The sequence below is a fragment of the Pygocentrus nattereri genome, chromosome 5, assembly GCF_015220715.1.
Source record: "Pygocentrus nattereri isolate fPygNat1 chromosome 5, fPygNat1.pri, whole genome shotgun sequence".
NCBI classification, from domain to species: Eukaryota; Metazoa; Chordata; class Actinopteri; order Characiformes; family Serrasalmidae; genus Pygocentrus; species Pygocentrus nattereri.
Window position 1 is genome coordinate 19,411,547 of NC_051215.1, and position 18,422 is coordinate 19,429,968.

The window sequence follows — 18,422 nt, forward strand, 5'->3', positions numbered from 1 at the left end:
GCACAGTAATATTTTCCTTATTTCTGAAACATTTATGATTGCGTGATATATTCAAATGTGCTTTATATTCAAATGTGATTTATATTCAAAACAATAAACTGTGATCTTTTACACTGCCCCCAAACCACCTTTAATCTTTGACTGCATGCTAAACGTGCAAGGAGGAGTATGGTTACTCTCTTCATTTAATTACAAATAATGAGACCAAAGCAAAATAGCTTATCATATTTTTTGTGGTTGCCGTGACACCTAGCAAACAAGCATTTATAGTGAGGATTTTACTGCACACTTATTGAAAAACTCAGTACAGCTCAGGTTTTGACAGCCTACTTTTAACTGAAAGGGACAGCTTTCTTGACACCTAATGTTACACCAGGCAATGTGGAGGAGAATGCAGTGGCCAAATTATTCTTAATGTCTGGCTCACAGAGGTGTAAGTTAACTAGTTAACGCAAGTGTAGAGTATCACCCTAAGTACTACCACTTAGATGCTGCTACAAGGTTCAGAGGTTCAGATTCAATTTATGTTCTTAGTCATCTTCTTCATATAAGGTTGGGTTAGTGTGAGGCAGTTTCCAGCCTGTGAAGTACTTGAAGTTAATAAGGAAGAACTGGGTTTTTATGTTTTATTGTAGAGTCTGTAAATGAAGAGGTTATAATGAATATACAATATGCTGGGTTCCACACCACATGGCACAGTGGTAAATGGCAAAAAAAGAAGGGAAAAGGGAAAATATAAAACACAAATTTTAAGGCCAGTTATATGGGGAAACATTTTTAAGGTAACTGAATTTATATTACAAATATTTACTTTTTTATTCTTTATTTAATGAGAAAATCAGAAAGTGTCCACACTTAGACGTAAACAGATGCAATGCAAGTAGGATTGACAACAAGAGATGAGTTTTTGCTGTCTGAACAGACTCTTTGTGTTGTCTCCTTTCATTTCAATTCAAGCAATTATAAACCTCCAACAGGTATACACATTTTGACAGGGAGTGATTAGATAGAAGAGTATACAGAATAAATGGGAGAAAGAATCATATGAAAAGGGGGGGGCAGCAGCTTATAAAATGGATGAGGATTATCCAATCTTTTATTAAAGGAGGGTCAATAAAGGTACAGAGTTATGTTTTTATACAGGCAGTTATCAAAACCCCATTTAGGTATTGATCAGATACTTCAAAATATAAATTTTTCCAAATTATAATACCTCAAATTGGAAAACCTTTTCAACATTAAAAATATCTGTCAATGCAGTCTGTACTTTCATCCAGAAATGCTTTGTTATTGGACATTCCCAAAATATATGCCAGTGGTTGGCTGCTTGATTCTCACAGTATCCAGCATTCAGCTACATGCCCCGTAAAATGTTATTAAAAAAAATGGAAGTGTACTTCCATTGTGAGTCACATAAGTTTGACCACTCCTCATTTGAAATTATAAAGCTGTCTTCCTTTTCCCATTGGTTTTTAATATATCATGTGAATTATATTTTCTTGTCATGAAACCATTATACAGTTTAGATATAATGCCTTGACTTGATTGAAAATCTTGTTTTTCCAGAGCTTGCGTTTCTCTCAAGGTTTGGAAATCTTTTTAACTGCCCCTTTTCCCTTACTGAATAAAAAGTTGTTACTCCTTTAGCTATCCAAGTCTGTAATCCCTCACATTAGGTCTACATCATAGGCACACCATCTAAATATTCTTGTTTTGTTATTGAATTTATATTCCTCCTTAACTCTACTCATTTTTAGTTGAAACTTAATCCAGGAGTTTTGCATTCTGTCCACAAATGTTCTCAAGTCTTTATCATCTAGTATTGCATTTATTGGAGGACCCCACTTTATTAAATTCAATATCTTTCTATCTGGCATGAAAATCCAAGTTGCACAAATTTATCACGGCTCTGATCTGAGCTGAAGTTTTCTTTAAGACTGGGGAGGGCTGTTCCCTCTTCTTCCTTTAAAAGTTGTCATTTTAAATCTAACCCTGGGTCTCCTCCCCTGCCCTATAAATCTTAAAATTATTTTATTCCATTCTGAAAATTGTTTTGAACAAACTGCTACTGGAAGAGTCTGAAACAAATAAAGAAATCGAGGGAGAATATTCATCTTTACAGAATCTACTCTATGACTAAGACTCAAAAAAAAGTGATGGCGTTCCACCTCTGTACATCTGCTTTTATTTTTGTCAGAAGGGGGCCATAGTTGATCTCCACCAGTGTTGTCACACGCTTCTCCTTCTGGATACACCCTGGACAGGCCACCAGTCCATTGCAGGGCAGAGAGACAGGCATTCACTCACACACTCACACCTAGGGGCAATTTAGCATATCCATATGGCCTGACTGCATGTCTTTGGACTGTGGGAGGAAACCCATGCAGACACGGGGAGAACATGCAAACCCCACACAGAGAGGACCGTGGTTGCCCGGGCTGGGGACTCGAACCCAGCCCCTCCTTGCTGTGAGGCGACAGTGCTACCCACCATGCCACTGTGCTGCCCAAGATAATAGATTTATTAAAAACAAAAAAATAATCTTTTTCAAGTTTCTCATGTTCTGTGGAGCCAAGATGCGTCTCCTGCAGAAAACAGTACATGTCTTTTTCGGCAAAATCTTGCTTATTTTTTCTGGGTGTAATGTCCTGTTAACATTGAATGAAATGACTTTAAGGTCTTGATTAATCATGGACTCCTACCATAATTACAGCGTCTATTAAAAAAAAAACTCCCCTTCATGTGCAAAATTCACCTCTCTTTTTCCCTGCCATTTATGAACTTTGCAGAACAAACATGTATAACTAGGAACAAAGACAATACCAAAATAACAATGCTACATGCAACTTCCAACACAGAGGCTCATTTCCAATGAGCCCTTTAGGAGCTTGGAAAGTCAGAGCACCCATAAGGGAATGTCCCGCTCCTTAAACCAAGTAGGGCCCTTAAACACTGTTTCATGGCATGTTATCAGGAAGATAGTTCATTAGATTTTCTTTGAGCACATCCCAACTTGCTTAACTAAAACTCAAAAACTATGATAAGGGTTCATGCCGTTTCAAGCTGAAAACTAAACTTGAATAATCAAAACTTGGTAAGAAGTCAGATTGGAACAAGTTCCTGTGGAATTTACACACTGGGTAAAGGGTCTGGAACTTGATTTACTCTTTTTTTCTCAATCTTCTTTGCTTCAGTATATTCACCGTGTTTCTCAAGCACAGCGGTGGGGAAATCATGATGAACACAAAAGTGGACATTCTTGGTTCTCTTGATTCTCAGTTGTTCATGTAAAAACCCAGTGTACTCTTCAGTAAATTCTCCAGAAAGCCAATCATGTCCTTTCCCCCTGCTTCTTCGGGTATATTGTAATGCTAAGATTGTCTCTGCGAGATCAGCCTTCTTGATCAGTTAGCTTAGCCTCCATGTCTGCTTGACGTTGTAGAAGGTGCTTAAGTAGCCTTGAATCTACCTGCCTGGAGCCTCGTTTCTGCCTCATCAATCCGCTCTTTTGCTTGTTCTAGGCAGATGTTCGTTCTGCTCCGTTCTTGTTTGATGTCAGTTGTTGCTTGTTTTCACATCTGAAATCCTTGAACTTATTCAGTATACTCCAGAGGCTAACCTCTGGTTTGTCTTCGTCTGGTTTTGTTCTTGGCCCAGCAAGCTGCTTCAACCTCGCTGTACTGTTAATTCTTCAGCATTTTCGTGCATTGACATGGCAGTCCTATGTCTCATAACAACCCCTTAATTCTTCATTCACTTTAAATCCAATGGATTTTTTTTCACGGCAGCATACTTTTAGCAACCTTTATGCAATTAAAACAAATCAATAGTGTGTTCCATTCCTTAGACAGCTGCCTGACTAGTCAATGCATTCATAGGCACAAAGAGGAACCTTAGGCATTGCATTTGGGACAGCACTTCAGATCCATCCATCATAAGTTTCACTGCATTGTTCACATTTCATCTGTTTACTCACAGTCTGTCATTAGCTTGCACTTACCTCTGACTGTAAAGATGGATCATCTCAGTGTAAAAGACAGGCTGCTTTGAGTCGTAGCTGTTGTTATATACTTGGTGTGCGAGGTAAATTCAGATAATCATGACTACTAGTTTGTGAATCAGTTTAATTAATTCACTGTTCTCATCCACCTTAATGAATCTCTTTTTAAAACACAATGGATAAAAACTATATATAATTTTATACAAAATGCACTCAGAAAAAAGTAATGCACACAATCTATTAAGCTGGGTACTATGCATTTTTAATTCTTTTTTTTTATTTTTACCCAATTATCTCCCCAATTTAGTCATCTCCAATTCCAAACAGACTTCTCCAATGACATGATGCTATCAATGCTAGGAGGGCAAAGGTTAGCGCAGGCTTCTTCTGAGACCTGTAAAGCCATCTACTGCATCTTTTCAAACTGCCACTCACACAACGTCACTGTACAGCTGAACATGCTCAGAGAAAAGCATCAACTGCCAGTTGTGATATGTCAGCCAACACACGTCTGTGCTGACTACCATCAGCACTACCATGTTGAGAAGGGGGGGGCATGCTACCCACCCAGAGAGAGCGAGGCCAATTGTGCTCTCTTGGACTCCCAGCTACAGACAGCCGTAGCATCGCCAGGGATTGAACTCGCAATCTCCTGATGACCGGGCCAATGCGTACACTGTTAAACCACTCTTACTCAGTAATTTAGCCATTACTTAACACTGTTGTGACCTGAGATAAGCACAACAATACCAGACAAGCAGATCAGACAAAATAAGCATTTGTGGTATTTGTTTTTAAAAACATTTTATTTCTGAACTTCTACATCGTCCAGTATTTTTTTTTATTGGTCAGGGAGAATGTTAGTCTTCAGCTCTGGTTCCGCAGTGTTTTCCCCCATATGCTTTGGGGAAGTTGTATGGTGCACGTTTCTCCCTGAAATTATCAATCAAAACATTAAAGACAGAAGTGAAGAAATAACCTACATTTGTAAACTCCTTAGTCAGTAAAAAACAGCCGTTCGGTCTGTGTCTGCTATGTCCGTTCTGAACCCAAGCAATGGAACTCTTTTTTTTTTTTTTTTTTTTCCCAGATTTTTATATCCAAATTTTTTACAAATGGATATACATCATTTGTATTTAAATTCTTCATATAATGGCAGTAGTATATAATTCATGGTTTTAACTTTAATTTTCTTTGAATACTCTTTCAACAGTTATCATATTAACTCCTCTTGGGGAAGGTGTTCAGAACACTGATGTTACAAAGTGTTCTTCTGCACATTTCTTGCAATTACAAATATCTGCCATAGAATCTCCAAAACCTGTTTAGTGTAGCGATATAGTTAGTTGTTACCTTTTGTTGTAAGGCAACAAAAAAAACTGAATTTATCTATCACAGTAATACCTTTCTTGTAATCTGAAATCTTATAATCTGACAACTTGTGTTGTAATATGTTGTATTGCGTTGTTTGTGGACAGGACCCTGGCTGGTTGTGTGAGAAGGAATGCTATGTGGACATGCTGTCATCACCTCAGCATACAGTAGAGGAGCTGCATTCTCTTTGGGACCAAAAAAGTGCTTGTGGGGATCCATGTGGTTGTGCTTGGAGCCAGGACTGAAACCTTTAATAGCCCCTGAGATCTACATCCATCACCTCATTAGGGTCATTAGAGTACTGTAAAAACTTCAGTTAGAATGTTTAGGCTCTTAATTGAGGTTTTTGAACACTTCTTGGTGTCTTTGATTTGAATGCTTGTATTGATGAAACAAATGCTGTTGTGAAAATGACATGACGTGTGGAAGAGAAACATTATTGCTTCAAGGGCACTTTTTGGTGTAAAATGCACACAGGGTGGTGTTGATTCATGATGCATAGCTCTCTCAGCAAACACATGCTTTCTGTATGTACCAACAAATGTCTAGCTCTGTGAAAACAAGGGTTTGCACCATTATGGAGCAACTTCATGTGGCTCATATGGCTTTTCTGATTTTTTTTTTTTTTCTTAAACTGAGAGCAACATTTGTCTTTGCTAATCTATTGTCTGAATTCTCAGAATTTTGTAGCAAATTGTTCTTCTTACTTTAAGACTTTAAATAATACCCAATTAGTGCACTTTTTTGCACAATAAAAGACAAAAACTTAATCTTTCTCAGTGTTTGTTTATGAATAAGAGTTTTATGGTAATATAAATCCAGGCCCTTTACACTGTGGCCATGTTAAGTGCAGATGATAGCAGGCCTTATACTAAAACAGAAAGCTTTTATTTGCATTGTTTTTTGGATAGCTGTGGCTCCCTCCAGAGCACTATTGGAACCAGCATCAGCATATGTTTTAGATCTGTACTGTGCAGAATTGTGGATATTAATTCTAATCAATAAATCTTTCTTTGTCTTAATTTTTTTTATTAGAGTCAAAAGTTTAATATAAAATAAATTCCACAAGTAATGTTAAGTGTCAAAATGTCCAAAATATGTTCCAAATATAAATAATGAGACTTAAGAGTTACTATTACTACTATTATTAGTAGTAACTGTTTGCTGATTTTGCTGATATATATTTGTTTCTTTTGGAATTGCTCTTTTGCCACTGATATTTTTCTTTTGCTTTTTACCTTTGGCACTTTTTAACATGGTGTAGGTCTTGAAAGAACTTCTCATTATGAAGTTAGCTTGAAAAAGCCAACTTACTGTTCTTCATATCATTATTATTAATGTTAAGATGGCAATGTATTAAAAGTGAATGTAGAAGTAGAAGTGGTCTTTAGGTATCAGTGAATTTAAGGTTGCAGTGAATTTTAGGCAAATTGCTTATTGATCCTAAAATGATCTGTGGAGTAGATAAATAATTATGAAAAGAAATCTTGACTTTGTTGCAAAGAATGGCCACAAGACATCAATGAATCTATTTGGCCTGGCTTTAACTGACTTAAGGGACTATACATTTTATAGTTTAAGTGATTGTGATAAAACTTGTACAATGTTCATTTCCATTGTCTGAGGAAGCATACAAAGTTAATCTAGTGCATATTTATTTAAATGTCATTATATTCTTCTATGATTGAAATAAAAGATAATGGTTTCAAATTTCTCTGAATCAGGAATGGTAATATCTTCTCTGGAAACCAGAAGGAGCATCAGCATTAGTCTTTTTGGAAAAAAAAAAAAATTCTGTAGATCAAAAGAAACAAACTACTATTTTCCTACTTCTTCCTGAAATGTGTTTGCATCATCTCAAACTAGGTCTCAAAATAACCATGTAAGTCTCAAGGTCAATAATTATTTTTAAAATATTGTCTTTTAAGCACAGTGTTATAGTGTTATTTTTGGACATTCCTTTGTGGATTTGTAGTGCAACATCTCAAACTTGGTCTCAAAACATTCATGGCCTCGAGGTCAATGACTATTTAAGAAATCTGTTATGAAGCAGTTATTGGTTATAGTTATAGTCTGGCCTGTTCTGTCACAATGCACTTTAAATCTGTCAGTGGTGTTCTGATTGTGACCAAGTGTTTTATCTACATTGACAATATTCTGCTGAGGAAATGTATAACATTGGGCTTGTTCAAGACACTAAGAATTGTTCACAGTGGTGGTGATTGAACCAGACGTCTAAAGAGTTTGATGACTCTTAAAGCTCCCTCACAAAGTTATTACATGACATGGTTATGAATACGCTGCCTTGTTTTACATTAACATTGATATTTGTTTTAATCCTTTCATAGTGGAGGAATACAATGGCGTTATGGGGCTAAACAGTTCCCAAAGAAAACTTTTTTTTCAGATTATCATCATAAACATTGCCTATAAATCTCCAAAGACGTGTAGGTTCACTGGTGGTTTTGGAGAGTAAATAAGTAAGAAATTAAAAAAGGTTATGTTTGTATTGCAGCCATCAATGCAGCCTCCTGGTTCCTATCACCACCACTGTGCAGAAATGAGTAAGTTCCTCTCAAACAGTGCATTTCACTTCAACCCAGCATGAATGTTTGAGATGTAAACAAAGTCATTTATTAATGATGTAGAATTTTTGGGGTTTTTCTCTTTATGGCAGCTTTAACTTGCAGCCATATTGTCAACAGACATTCAGACACATATCATCTTGTAAAAAGATACTGTTTTATCTCTGACCTGCCCTAGTTAATTGACCCAAGCCAAACTGCTATGGCTGTAGCATAGCTAGCTTGATATTTCCCGATACAAATTAACTATATTCTGTAGCCAATGTGGCGCCATATATAGGGATATGAAATTTTTATTATTATATATTGTCAATGTCACGTTCATTTCTTATTTTGGGAAAAAATGTCCTTTTACACAATATAAGTTGTCAATTTTTCGTTGCTAATTCCACTTAATATTAACTTAGCTATTAGCTAACCTAACGCTTCATACAGATTAAGTCTAAACTAAATGGATAATGTTAGTGCTACCAACATGATGCTAATACAGTTAAAGATGTTAAGCTCGATCATTGAAATATGATTGTAATTTAGATAGACCAGAGTTTGCTTTTAACTTACCTGTAGCCGTTCCATCATTTAGTTTTCTGAACAAGCGCTTTTTGTACTGTGCAGTCAGCCACACAAACATTCCATCATCTTTGTCTTCTGAAGAGGGGCTTTTTGTACTGTGCAGTCAGCCACACAACCAGGAGCCATCAGCCAGTAGCATTTGTGGACAGTAACGGGCCATGAACCCATCCCAAACTGTTAAAACCACCACTTTGCCCGCCTCCAAGCTGTCAAAACCATGCTCAAGTCAAAACTGGAGCACATTTGTTTATGCATCTGCTTTATTATAAAATGTAGCATGGTTTCTTGTTGCTTTCTTCCAATAAATTGTTTCAAAAGTGGTAGCTATTGGGCGTTAAATGAAGTTGTTTAAATTGTAGTGGACGTTTCTTCTAGTCCACTAAGCACAGCATTTTTTGCTACCCTTTACGACCAGAAGCCTCCACATAAGCCATGGTAATTGTCCTCATGATGCTTGGATCCTGATGAGTGCCGCTTGCAATCTTTTTCTGCCCCAAAACTGATTGTGGAGAAATCGCTGTAAGTCATCCAAACACCATACCTGGAGGGTAGGTGTAGTATTCCCCCACTACTCGGGCAAGCTAAATGACCCTTAGTGGCCTGAAGGTGGCACTATAGAGCAACATTTTATGGCCCATGTCTCTTGAACTGTTAGGCCTTCAGTCAAAATTCTTGCTTCTGTGTAATCCTTGGTTAATTCAACATAAATGAATTTTGCTTTGCCCCCATATTTTCTATCATAATTGGCAAAATTTGTGTCATCTTTAGTTTTCTTCTAGTCTAAGGTTTTTAAAGATATCCACACTGTATTTGTCTCAAACTGTTTGGGATTCTTGACAATAAGAATTATTGAAAAGCATTGAATATTTATAAACAGTCAGTCCACCATGTGCCAGTTAAGCTTCCTGAGTTTAGCTTATTTCATATAAGTGACCACAAATTAGGATTGCTTTGGCCAACCTTAATGGTGGAGGAGCGCGTCACTGCGGCAACATTTTGCGCTATAAGCTACTAAATGAACCAAAACCGGTAAGTACCCGAAATATCGTGGCTTCTGCTGGTTGTTTTATCTGCTCAGAGTGTGGCATGTTAATGTAACCCCCTTTTCCACCTCTAGCAATAATGATAGTGGCTGTGTTTGTGCCAAATGCCAGCTAGTTAGCTCTCTTGTGGAGAAGGTGGACCAGCTAGAGGTGCGCATCCGGGGATTATTAAGGGATATGCAGCAAGATTCACTGCTAGCAGCTCCGGGTGCCTTAGGGAGAGTTAGCACCCCCTCAACTCCAGCGTTAGAGCCCTCACAGTGGGGTGAATTGGTGACTTCTCGGTGACCTAGCCAGAAAGCTAAGGCTAACGCCAAAGTTAGCCCACCGTAACACCACACTCTTCTGATTCACGTGTCAAACAGGTTTGCTCTGTTCTGCGAAGCACCCGCTGAGGAGCCTCTTAAAAGTGCCCTGTTTATAGCAGACTCGATTGTCCAACACATGAAATTAGCTACTCCTTTAGGGGCGCCAGCAGTAACAGTTAGTTGTTTACTGGGAGCCAGAGCACCAGACATTAGTGGCAAACTCAGACTGTTAGCTAATAAGAGATATTCGAGGATAGTCATTCATGTAGGGGCCAATGATATTCATCTGCAGCAGTCTGAGATAACTAAGGGTAATATTAGAGACGTGATTAAACAGGCCCAGATGATGTCTGATGCCGTAATTTGCTCTGGCCTCATCCCCGTGTGGCGTGGTGCTGAAGCCTACAGCAGACTTTCAGCATTAAACTGCTGGATGTCCAAGTGCTGTTCCGAAAATCAAGTGGGCTTTATAGATAATTGGTTACATTTCGAGGGCAAGACTGGTCTTATAGGTAGGGATGCTGTCTACCCCACACGGGAGGGTGCTGCCTTACTTTCTTGCAGCATAGCTCATAGTCTTTTAGTTAGTTGGCAGAGTAAATAGCTTCTGACAATCCAGAGCCTGGACCAGACCGCAGACAGACAGGCTAAACCGACCATCTGCGAACCGCCTTGAGGTGTCACCCAGGTTCAACTTTATTGAGACTGTGTCTTTGCCCCAAATTAAAACTAAATTTAATCATAGAAAAACTCAATCAGCTCGTTTAAACAACCTGATCAACATATATGCATATTCCAATGATGGTACCAACTCCTCAGATCTAAAGTTTGGATTACTCAATATAAGATCACTAAACTCAAAAGCAGTCATCATAAATGAAATTATAAGTGATAATAAATTTGACGTTTTCTGTCTCACTGAAATATGGGTTAGACCAGAAGAATATTCAGCACTAAATGAAGCCACCCCTGTAAGCTATAATTATGTACATAGGCCAAGATTATCAGGCAAGTGAGGTGGAGTATGTGTAATCTACCAAAATACCCTAGATATTAGTCAGAAACAATGTGACACCTTCACTTCTTTTGAGGTCCTTTCCATTCACATTACAAATCCAGTCATAAAAAAGAATGCATTTTCATTATTTAACATTTACAGACCATCAGGGCCCTACTCTGAATTTTTAAAAGAATTTAGTGATTTCGCTGCAAACCTAGCTGTGTGCAATGATAAGGTAATAATTGTAGGAGATTTTAATATCCACTTTGAGAAGGCAGATGACCCAATAAAAAAGGGCATTTACTTCAATTCTGGACTCTGTTGGTATTACCCAAAATATAACAGGGCATACACACTAGTGTAGTCACACTTTAGATTTAGTTTTGACACTAGGTCTTAACACAGACAGGCTTAATATCTTACCACAAACCTCAGCAATGTCCGACCATTAGGTGATTTCATATGAGCTTCATCTTAGCCATAATATATGTAAGTCCCATCGCTATTCTACAAAGCACTCAGTAACACCTTTTACTGCCCTACCATTCATAGAAAAGTGTGGTGCCACTTAAAATAAAAAGCATAAGACAGAAAAAGCTCGTCCCGTGGTACAACGATAAAACCTGTGTCTTAAAACAGTTTGGAAACTAGAGCGGAAATGGCGACAAACCAAGCTGGAAGTGTTCCTCTCTAAATTCCTAAATTCTAAGTTCCTCTCTGATTTTTTGTGATTCTGGAAATCACATTAAACAGTACTCTAGGATTATATGTACTAATCTCGATCAGCAAGGCCAGATATGCTGAGCAAGCTTTAGTGAGAGCATTTCTGTACTCTATAAGGCTGTCCTTTCAGGCAGAATGAAACACTTTGAGCTTGGTTTGTCGCTATTTCCGCTCTACTTTCTGAACTGTTTAAGGTACGGGTTTTATTGTTGTACAATGGTGCAAGCTTGTTCTGTCATCCTTTTTATTTTAAGTGGTGCTGCATTTTCTAAAGTTGATTGAAGGGGTATTTTATAAATAATCGGTTTGTAAATCCAGCTCCATTTGGTCTGATAGCGTGGTTGATAGTTCTGGAAGGTTTTGTATTGATTTTAGGGTGGTAAAAGGTTTTATTGAGCGCTTTGTAGAATAGCGAGGGGCTATATTATGGCTATCATCATGCCTACCTATAAGACCAGGCTTGCCCTTGAAATGTTGAAATGCCGCAGATGAATATCATTGGCCCCTACATGAAAGAAAAACTATCCTCGAATATCTCTTATTAGCTAACAGTCTGAGGTTGCCACTAATGTCTGTTACTGTTACTGCTGGTGCCCCTAAAGGAGTAGCTAATTTCACATGTAGTCTCTAACCAGGGCAATTTTAACAGGCTCCCCAGCAGGTGCTTCACTAAGCGGGGCAAACCTGTTTGACACGTGAATCGGAGGAGTGTGGTGTTCCGGTGGGCTAGCTTTGGCCTCAGCATTAGCATTAGCCTTAGCTTTCCGGCTATGTCACCGAGATGTCAACCATTCACCCCGCTGTGAGGACTCTAACGCTGAAATCGAGGGGGTTTTAACTCTCCCTAGGGCACCCAGAGCTGCTAGCAGTGAATCTTGCTGTCTGTCCCTTAATAAACCCCAGATGCGCACCTCTGACTGATCCACCATCTCTACCAGAGAGCTGGCACTTAGCACAAACACAGCCACTACTATTATCACTAGAGGTGGAAAAGGGGATTAAACTAAACATGCCAAAAATTATATTTAAAAAATAACAAATAAAAAATATAAAAAATATTTTTTAAAACAGGACAGTGCAGCTGCTTGGTTCCTTATTGCTCTGTACAAATGAATTCAAACGAATGAATGAATACAAGCAAACAAACAACACTGGGCCTTGTGTGCCTTTGAAGTCTTAGATTGTCTTAGATTGTGGGTTTGATTCCCTGTCATAAATGTTGGAAGGTGCTGTGCAAATTGTTTTACATGTATGCTTAATTGTCTTAATCTTAAGAAAAGGAGGTCTTTCTTAAAAATCCATCAGTCTTTGCAGTCTTATATAACCAGAGACATGAAATTTGTTTATGCTGCTACTTTGTCCTAAAATAGTGCGTGGCTCCTCATTGCTCCTTTCCAATAAATTGTTTCAAAGATTGCAGTTGGAGCGCAGGCCTCTGGTGACTCACCATGAGAACCTCAACCTTTGCAGTCTTAGGTCATTGGTTTAAATCCCTGTCATGGGGCTGTATGAATTGTTTATGGGGCTGTATAAATTGTTTTCTTAAGAAAAGGTGATCTTTCTTTTTTTCTTTTTATTCATCTGCTTCAAAAACAATTGCAATTATAACAGTGTCAATTCCTCAATACCTTATAAACCTTCTAGCCCCCCTCCATCTTCTGGATCCTTGCATCCCCCCCAAACTCCTAACCCATCCTTCCCACCCAACCCTGAAAAGCCCCCACCCACAGTCTCTGCCTGCTTACCACAACATAAAACAAATAAAATAAAATAGTAAAATAAATAAATAAAGGATTAACAATGATGGACAAATTAAAAAATAAGTAAATGGAAGGGAAGAGAATTCTAAGGCATTCAGAGATGTTGATTGCCATCACAGTGATTCTAAAACACATCAGTTGGTGTCTGGTCATTGAATCCAGAATGCAATGTTATGGATGTTGGCTACAAAATAATAAAATAGAAAATTAGGGAGGGCCAAATCCTTCAACTTTGGGTCACTGGAGAGTCATCTTACTGACCTGAGGGATTTTATAATAGCTTTATCAAGATTCTTAAAAAAAGTGGTTAAGAACACAGGAAAACATTGAAATATATTCATTTTAGCACTTTGAATTCGATGAGAGGTTGACATTACTCCACCTCTGAAAGTCCTCCTTCATGGATGACATTGTGGAAGGATAATAAGGCTCTTGAATGGAAGGTAAAGAACGGGTGATATTGATACCAAGATATCTGAAGCTGTCTGGGGACAGGTGAAAAGGAATGTTAGTCCGTTCTAACAAAGTCGAGGATGTATGAGTGTTATTCAGGAATATGGTGGTCTGATATGATAACATTCTTATTTACCTGTTTTATGGGAGTTCAAATTGTGGTCTGTATAGAACCGAATAGACACTTTTCACAAGTTTGCCACTCCATTACTCTAAACTACAGTACTAACTACAGTATTATCACTTGTTCCTCATAGCATGAATACATGAGAGAGTGTTCTTCAGGTGGTCTGATATGATAACACTCTTATTTGCCTATTTTGTGGGACCTCAAATTGTGGTCTATACAAAACCATGAGTACATGATAAAGTGCTTTTCAGGAATATGGTAGTCTGATATGATAATACTTTAACTGTCTTTTTTTATGGGACTTCAAATAGTGGTTTATACGAAACCAAATTCACACTTTTCACAAGTTTGCCATCCCATTGCTCCAAATTCCTACTGTAAAATCTCTTGTTCCTCATACCATGAGTATATGATACAGTGTTCATCGGGAATATGATGGTCTGATAAGATGACACACTCTGATTTGCCTTTTTTATGGGATGTCAAGTTTTGGTCTACACAGAATCGAATTCACTCCTTTTACATGTTTGCAAAACCATTACTCCAAATTCCTACAGTAATATCACTTGTTCCTCATACCATTAATACATGAGAGAGGGCTCTTCAGGAATATGGTGGTCTGATATGACAATACCCTTATTTAACAGTTTTAGTCCCCTAAAACTGAAATTCACTCAAATTGTGATCTGTATAGCACCGAATATACACTTTTCACAAGTTTGCTATGCAATTACTCCAAATTCCTACTGTAAAATCATTTGTTCCTTGTACCATGAGTATATGATACAGTGTTTGCCGGTAATATCATGCTGTGTTATGATAACACTTTGATTGGCTTTTTTTATGGGACTTTAAATAGTGGTCTATACAAAACTGAATTCACACTTTTTTTCATAAGTTTGCCATCCCATTGCTCCAAATTCCAACTGTAAAATCATTTGTTCCTCATACCATGAGTATATGATACAGTGTTCTTCGGGAATATCATGGTCTGATATGATGACACACTAATTTGCCTATTTTATGGGACCTCAAATTTTGGTCTATACAGAAACGAATTCACACTTTTCACAAGCTTGCCATCCCATTACTCCAAATTCCTACAGTAATATAATTTATTCCTCATACCCTGAGTATATGACACAGTGTTCTTTGGGAACTTTTGGTCTGTTATGATAACACTCTTATTTGCCTCTTTTATGGGATGTCAAATTTTGGTCTACACACAGTTCACACTTTTCACTAGCCTGCCAAACCATTACTCCAAATACAGTCATTTGTTCTTTATACAGTGAGTATATGAGAAACAGTGCTTCAGGAATATGATGGTCAGATATGATAACACTGTGATTTGCCTGTTTGATGGGACTTCAAATAGTGGTATATACAGAATATCACAGATATTTACAATAGGAATTTGGAGTAATGGGATAGCAAACTTGTGAAAAGTGTCTACTCGGTCCTATACAGACCACAATTTGAAGACCCATAAAACAGGTAAATCAGAGTGTTATCATATCAGTCCACCATATTCCTGAAGAACACAGTAAGAATTTGGAGTAATGGGCTTGCAAAATTGTGAAAAGTGTCCTTGTGAAAAGTGTCCTATATATACCACTATTTGAAGTCCCATAAAACGGCCAAATCAAAGTCTTTTCATATCTGACCATTGTATTCCTACAGCACTTTCTCTCATACACTCACTGTATGAGGAACAAGTGATATTACTGTAAAAATTTGGAGCAATGTTTTGGCAAACTTGTGAAAATTTCATAACTTTTATGGACAGAACATCTCCAAACAGCCAAGTGGCGGCGGGTGTCCTCAGGATTTCACATCTGCTTTTTGCAGATGATGTCATCCTGTTGGCCTCATCAGGCCAGGACCTCCAGCTTTCTCTGCACCAATTTGCAGCCGAATGTGAAGCAGCTGGGATGAAAATTAGCACCTCTAAATCTGAGACCATGATCCTCTGTCGTAAAAGGGTGGAATGCTCTGTTCAGGTCGGGAGTGAATTCTTGCCCCAAGTGGAGGAGTATAATATCTCGGGATTTTGTTTACGAGTGAAGGAAGCATGGAGCAAGAGGTTGACGGGCGGATTGGTGCGGCATCTGCAGTAATGTGGACCCTATACCGGTCCATTATGGCGAAGCTGTCAATTTACTGGTCAATCTACATTCCATCGAGAGATGGAGAGGAAGTTCCAGCATTTCACATCTTTTACACAGTCCTCTATTTTCTTTAATCTGTATTTGTCATCAGGCTTGGCTGATATGGCTTGGGGTGCTGCTCTCTGCTACTCTGGTCTGCTCTCTGCTACTGTCTTGCTGCTGTTGCTGGTGGTGTGCTGATTGCTAGCTCTCTTTAATTTACTTCAATTTCTACATTTACCCCTGTTTTCTTCCTCTTTCACCCTTCATACTTACTAATCCACCTTTAGCCTGCCTCCACTTTGCTCTACCCACCTATTAATCCACTCTTAGCTCACTTTTACAGACTTCTTCCACAGGTTTGCTGGATTAGCTGTTTGCTGCTGCTGTTTGGTTTGTGTTAGTTTCTAATTTCAACTGAAACAAGGTGAGTGCTTTTTTGTCATGGCTACTGCTGGGTTTTTCTCTTGTTCAGAGTGTGGCATGTTTAGTTTAGACCCCTTCTCCACCGATAGTCATAATGATAGTGGTGTTTGTTCAAAGTGCAAGCTAGTTAACTGCCTGGTAGAGAAGGTGGACAAGTTAGAGCTGCGTATCCGGGGTTTAATAAGGGATAGACAGCAAGGGTCACTGTTAGCAGCCCCGGGTACACCAGGGAGAGCTAGTACCCCCTCGACTCCGGCCTTAGAGCCCCCACAGCAGGGCGAATGGGTAACGTCTCGGCGGCATAGTCGAAAGGCTAAGGCTAATGCTACTGCAAAGGCCACAGCCAGCCCACCTGTACACCATGCTCCCCCAGTTCACGTGTCAAACAGGTTTGCCCCGCTCAGTGAAGCACCCGCTGAGGAGCCTGTTAAAGGTACTCTGGTGATAGGAGATTCTATCGTCCGGCACGTGAAATTAGCTACTCCTTTAGGGGCACCAGCGGCTAGAGTTATCTGCTTACCGGGAGCCAGAGCACCGGACATTAGTGGCAACCTTAGGCTGTTAGCAAATAGGAGATATTCGAGGGTAGTTATTCATGTAGGGGCCAATGATATTCGTCTGCGGCAGTCTGAAGTAACTAAGGCTAATATTAAAGAGGTGGTTAAACAGGCCCAGACGCTGTCCGAAGAGGTAATCTGTTCTGGCCCCATCCCAATGAGGCGTGGCGATGAAGCTTACAGCAGGCTTTCTTCGCTGAACCGCTGGATGTCCAAGTGGTGTACGGACAATCATGTGGGCTTTATAGACAACTGGCTAATGTTTGAGGGCAAGCCTGGTCTTTTAGGTAGGGATGGTGTCCACCCCACGCGGGATGGTGCTGCCTTACTTTCGTGCAGCATAGCACATAGTCTCTTAGTTAGTCGGCAGAGTAGCAGTAGCCTTAGAAGCTGCTGACAAACCGGAGCCGGGACCAGGCCGCAGACAGAGAGGCTTAACCGACCGTCTGTGAGCTGCAAAGAGACGTTACCTAGATACCAATGTATTCAGACTGTGTCTGTCCCCCGAGTCAAACATAAATGTCAAAAAACTCAAACAGTAAATCTAAATAACCTAACGTATATTAAACAATCATATCCAGACTGTAGCACTAGCACTTCAAAACTAAAGATTGGTTTACTTAACATAAGATCTCTAAATTCAAAAGCAGTAATAGTGAATGAAATCATAACTGATCAGAAATTTGATGTGTTGTGCCTCACTGAAACCTGGATTAGACCCGATGAATATTTAGCATTAAACGAAGCCACCCCTGCAGGCTATAATTATATACACAACCCCAGATCGTCCGGTAGAGGAGGCGGGGTCTGCATAATTTTTAGAAATTCCCTAGCTGTCAATCAGAAACACTATGATAATTTCACTTCTTTTGAGCTTCTTTACATCAATATAATTAATCCAATTACAAAACAGAATGCATTTTCTTTAATTAATATTTACAGACCACCAGGACCCTATGTAGAATTTTTAAAAGAATTTAGTGATTTCGCTGCAGATTTAGCAGTTTGTAGTGATAAAGTAATTATAGTAGGAGACTTCAACATTCATTTTGAAAAAGTTGATGACTCATTAAAAAAGGCTTTTGCATCAATTCTAGACTCAGTTGGTATTGCTCAAAATGTAACAGGACCTACGCATTACTGTAATCATACTCTGGATCTGGTTTTGACCCTGGGTGTTAGCATAGATAACCTAGATATTCTTTCTCAAACCTCAGTAATCTCAGATCATTATCTTATTTCTTTTAAACTTCATCTTAGTCATAATATACGTACATCCCCCAGCTACTCTATGAAACGTTCAATAACGCCCTTTACCGCTCAACAATTTACTGATAACC

At 38.8% G+C, this 18,422-nt stretch overlaps 1 protein-coding gene across 4 annotated transcripts in view; it reads left to right on the forward strand.

The window, feature by feature from the left end:
• The window catches only part of b3galnt2 (beta-1,3-N-acetylgalactosaminyltransferase 2), a 44,545-nt gene extending 38,149 nt beyond the window's left edge, over positions 1-6,396 (forward strand). For all 4 annotated transcript variants that reach the window (XM_017722802.2, XM_017722801.2, XM_017722800.2 and 1 more), the window contains one exon: positions 5,479-6,396. In XM_017722802.2, the coding sequence (XP_017578291.1) occupies positions 5,479-5,619 (141 nt within the window). In that variant the 3' untranslated portion in view covers positions 5,620-6,396. The remainder of the gene's footprint in view (positions 1-5,478) is intronic.
• Positions 6,397-18,422: the final 12,026 nt, after the last annotated feature.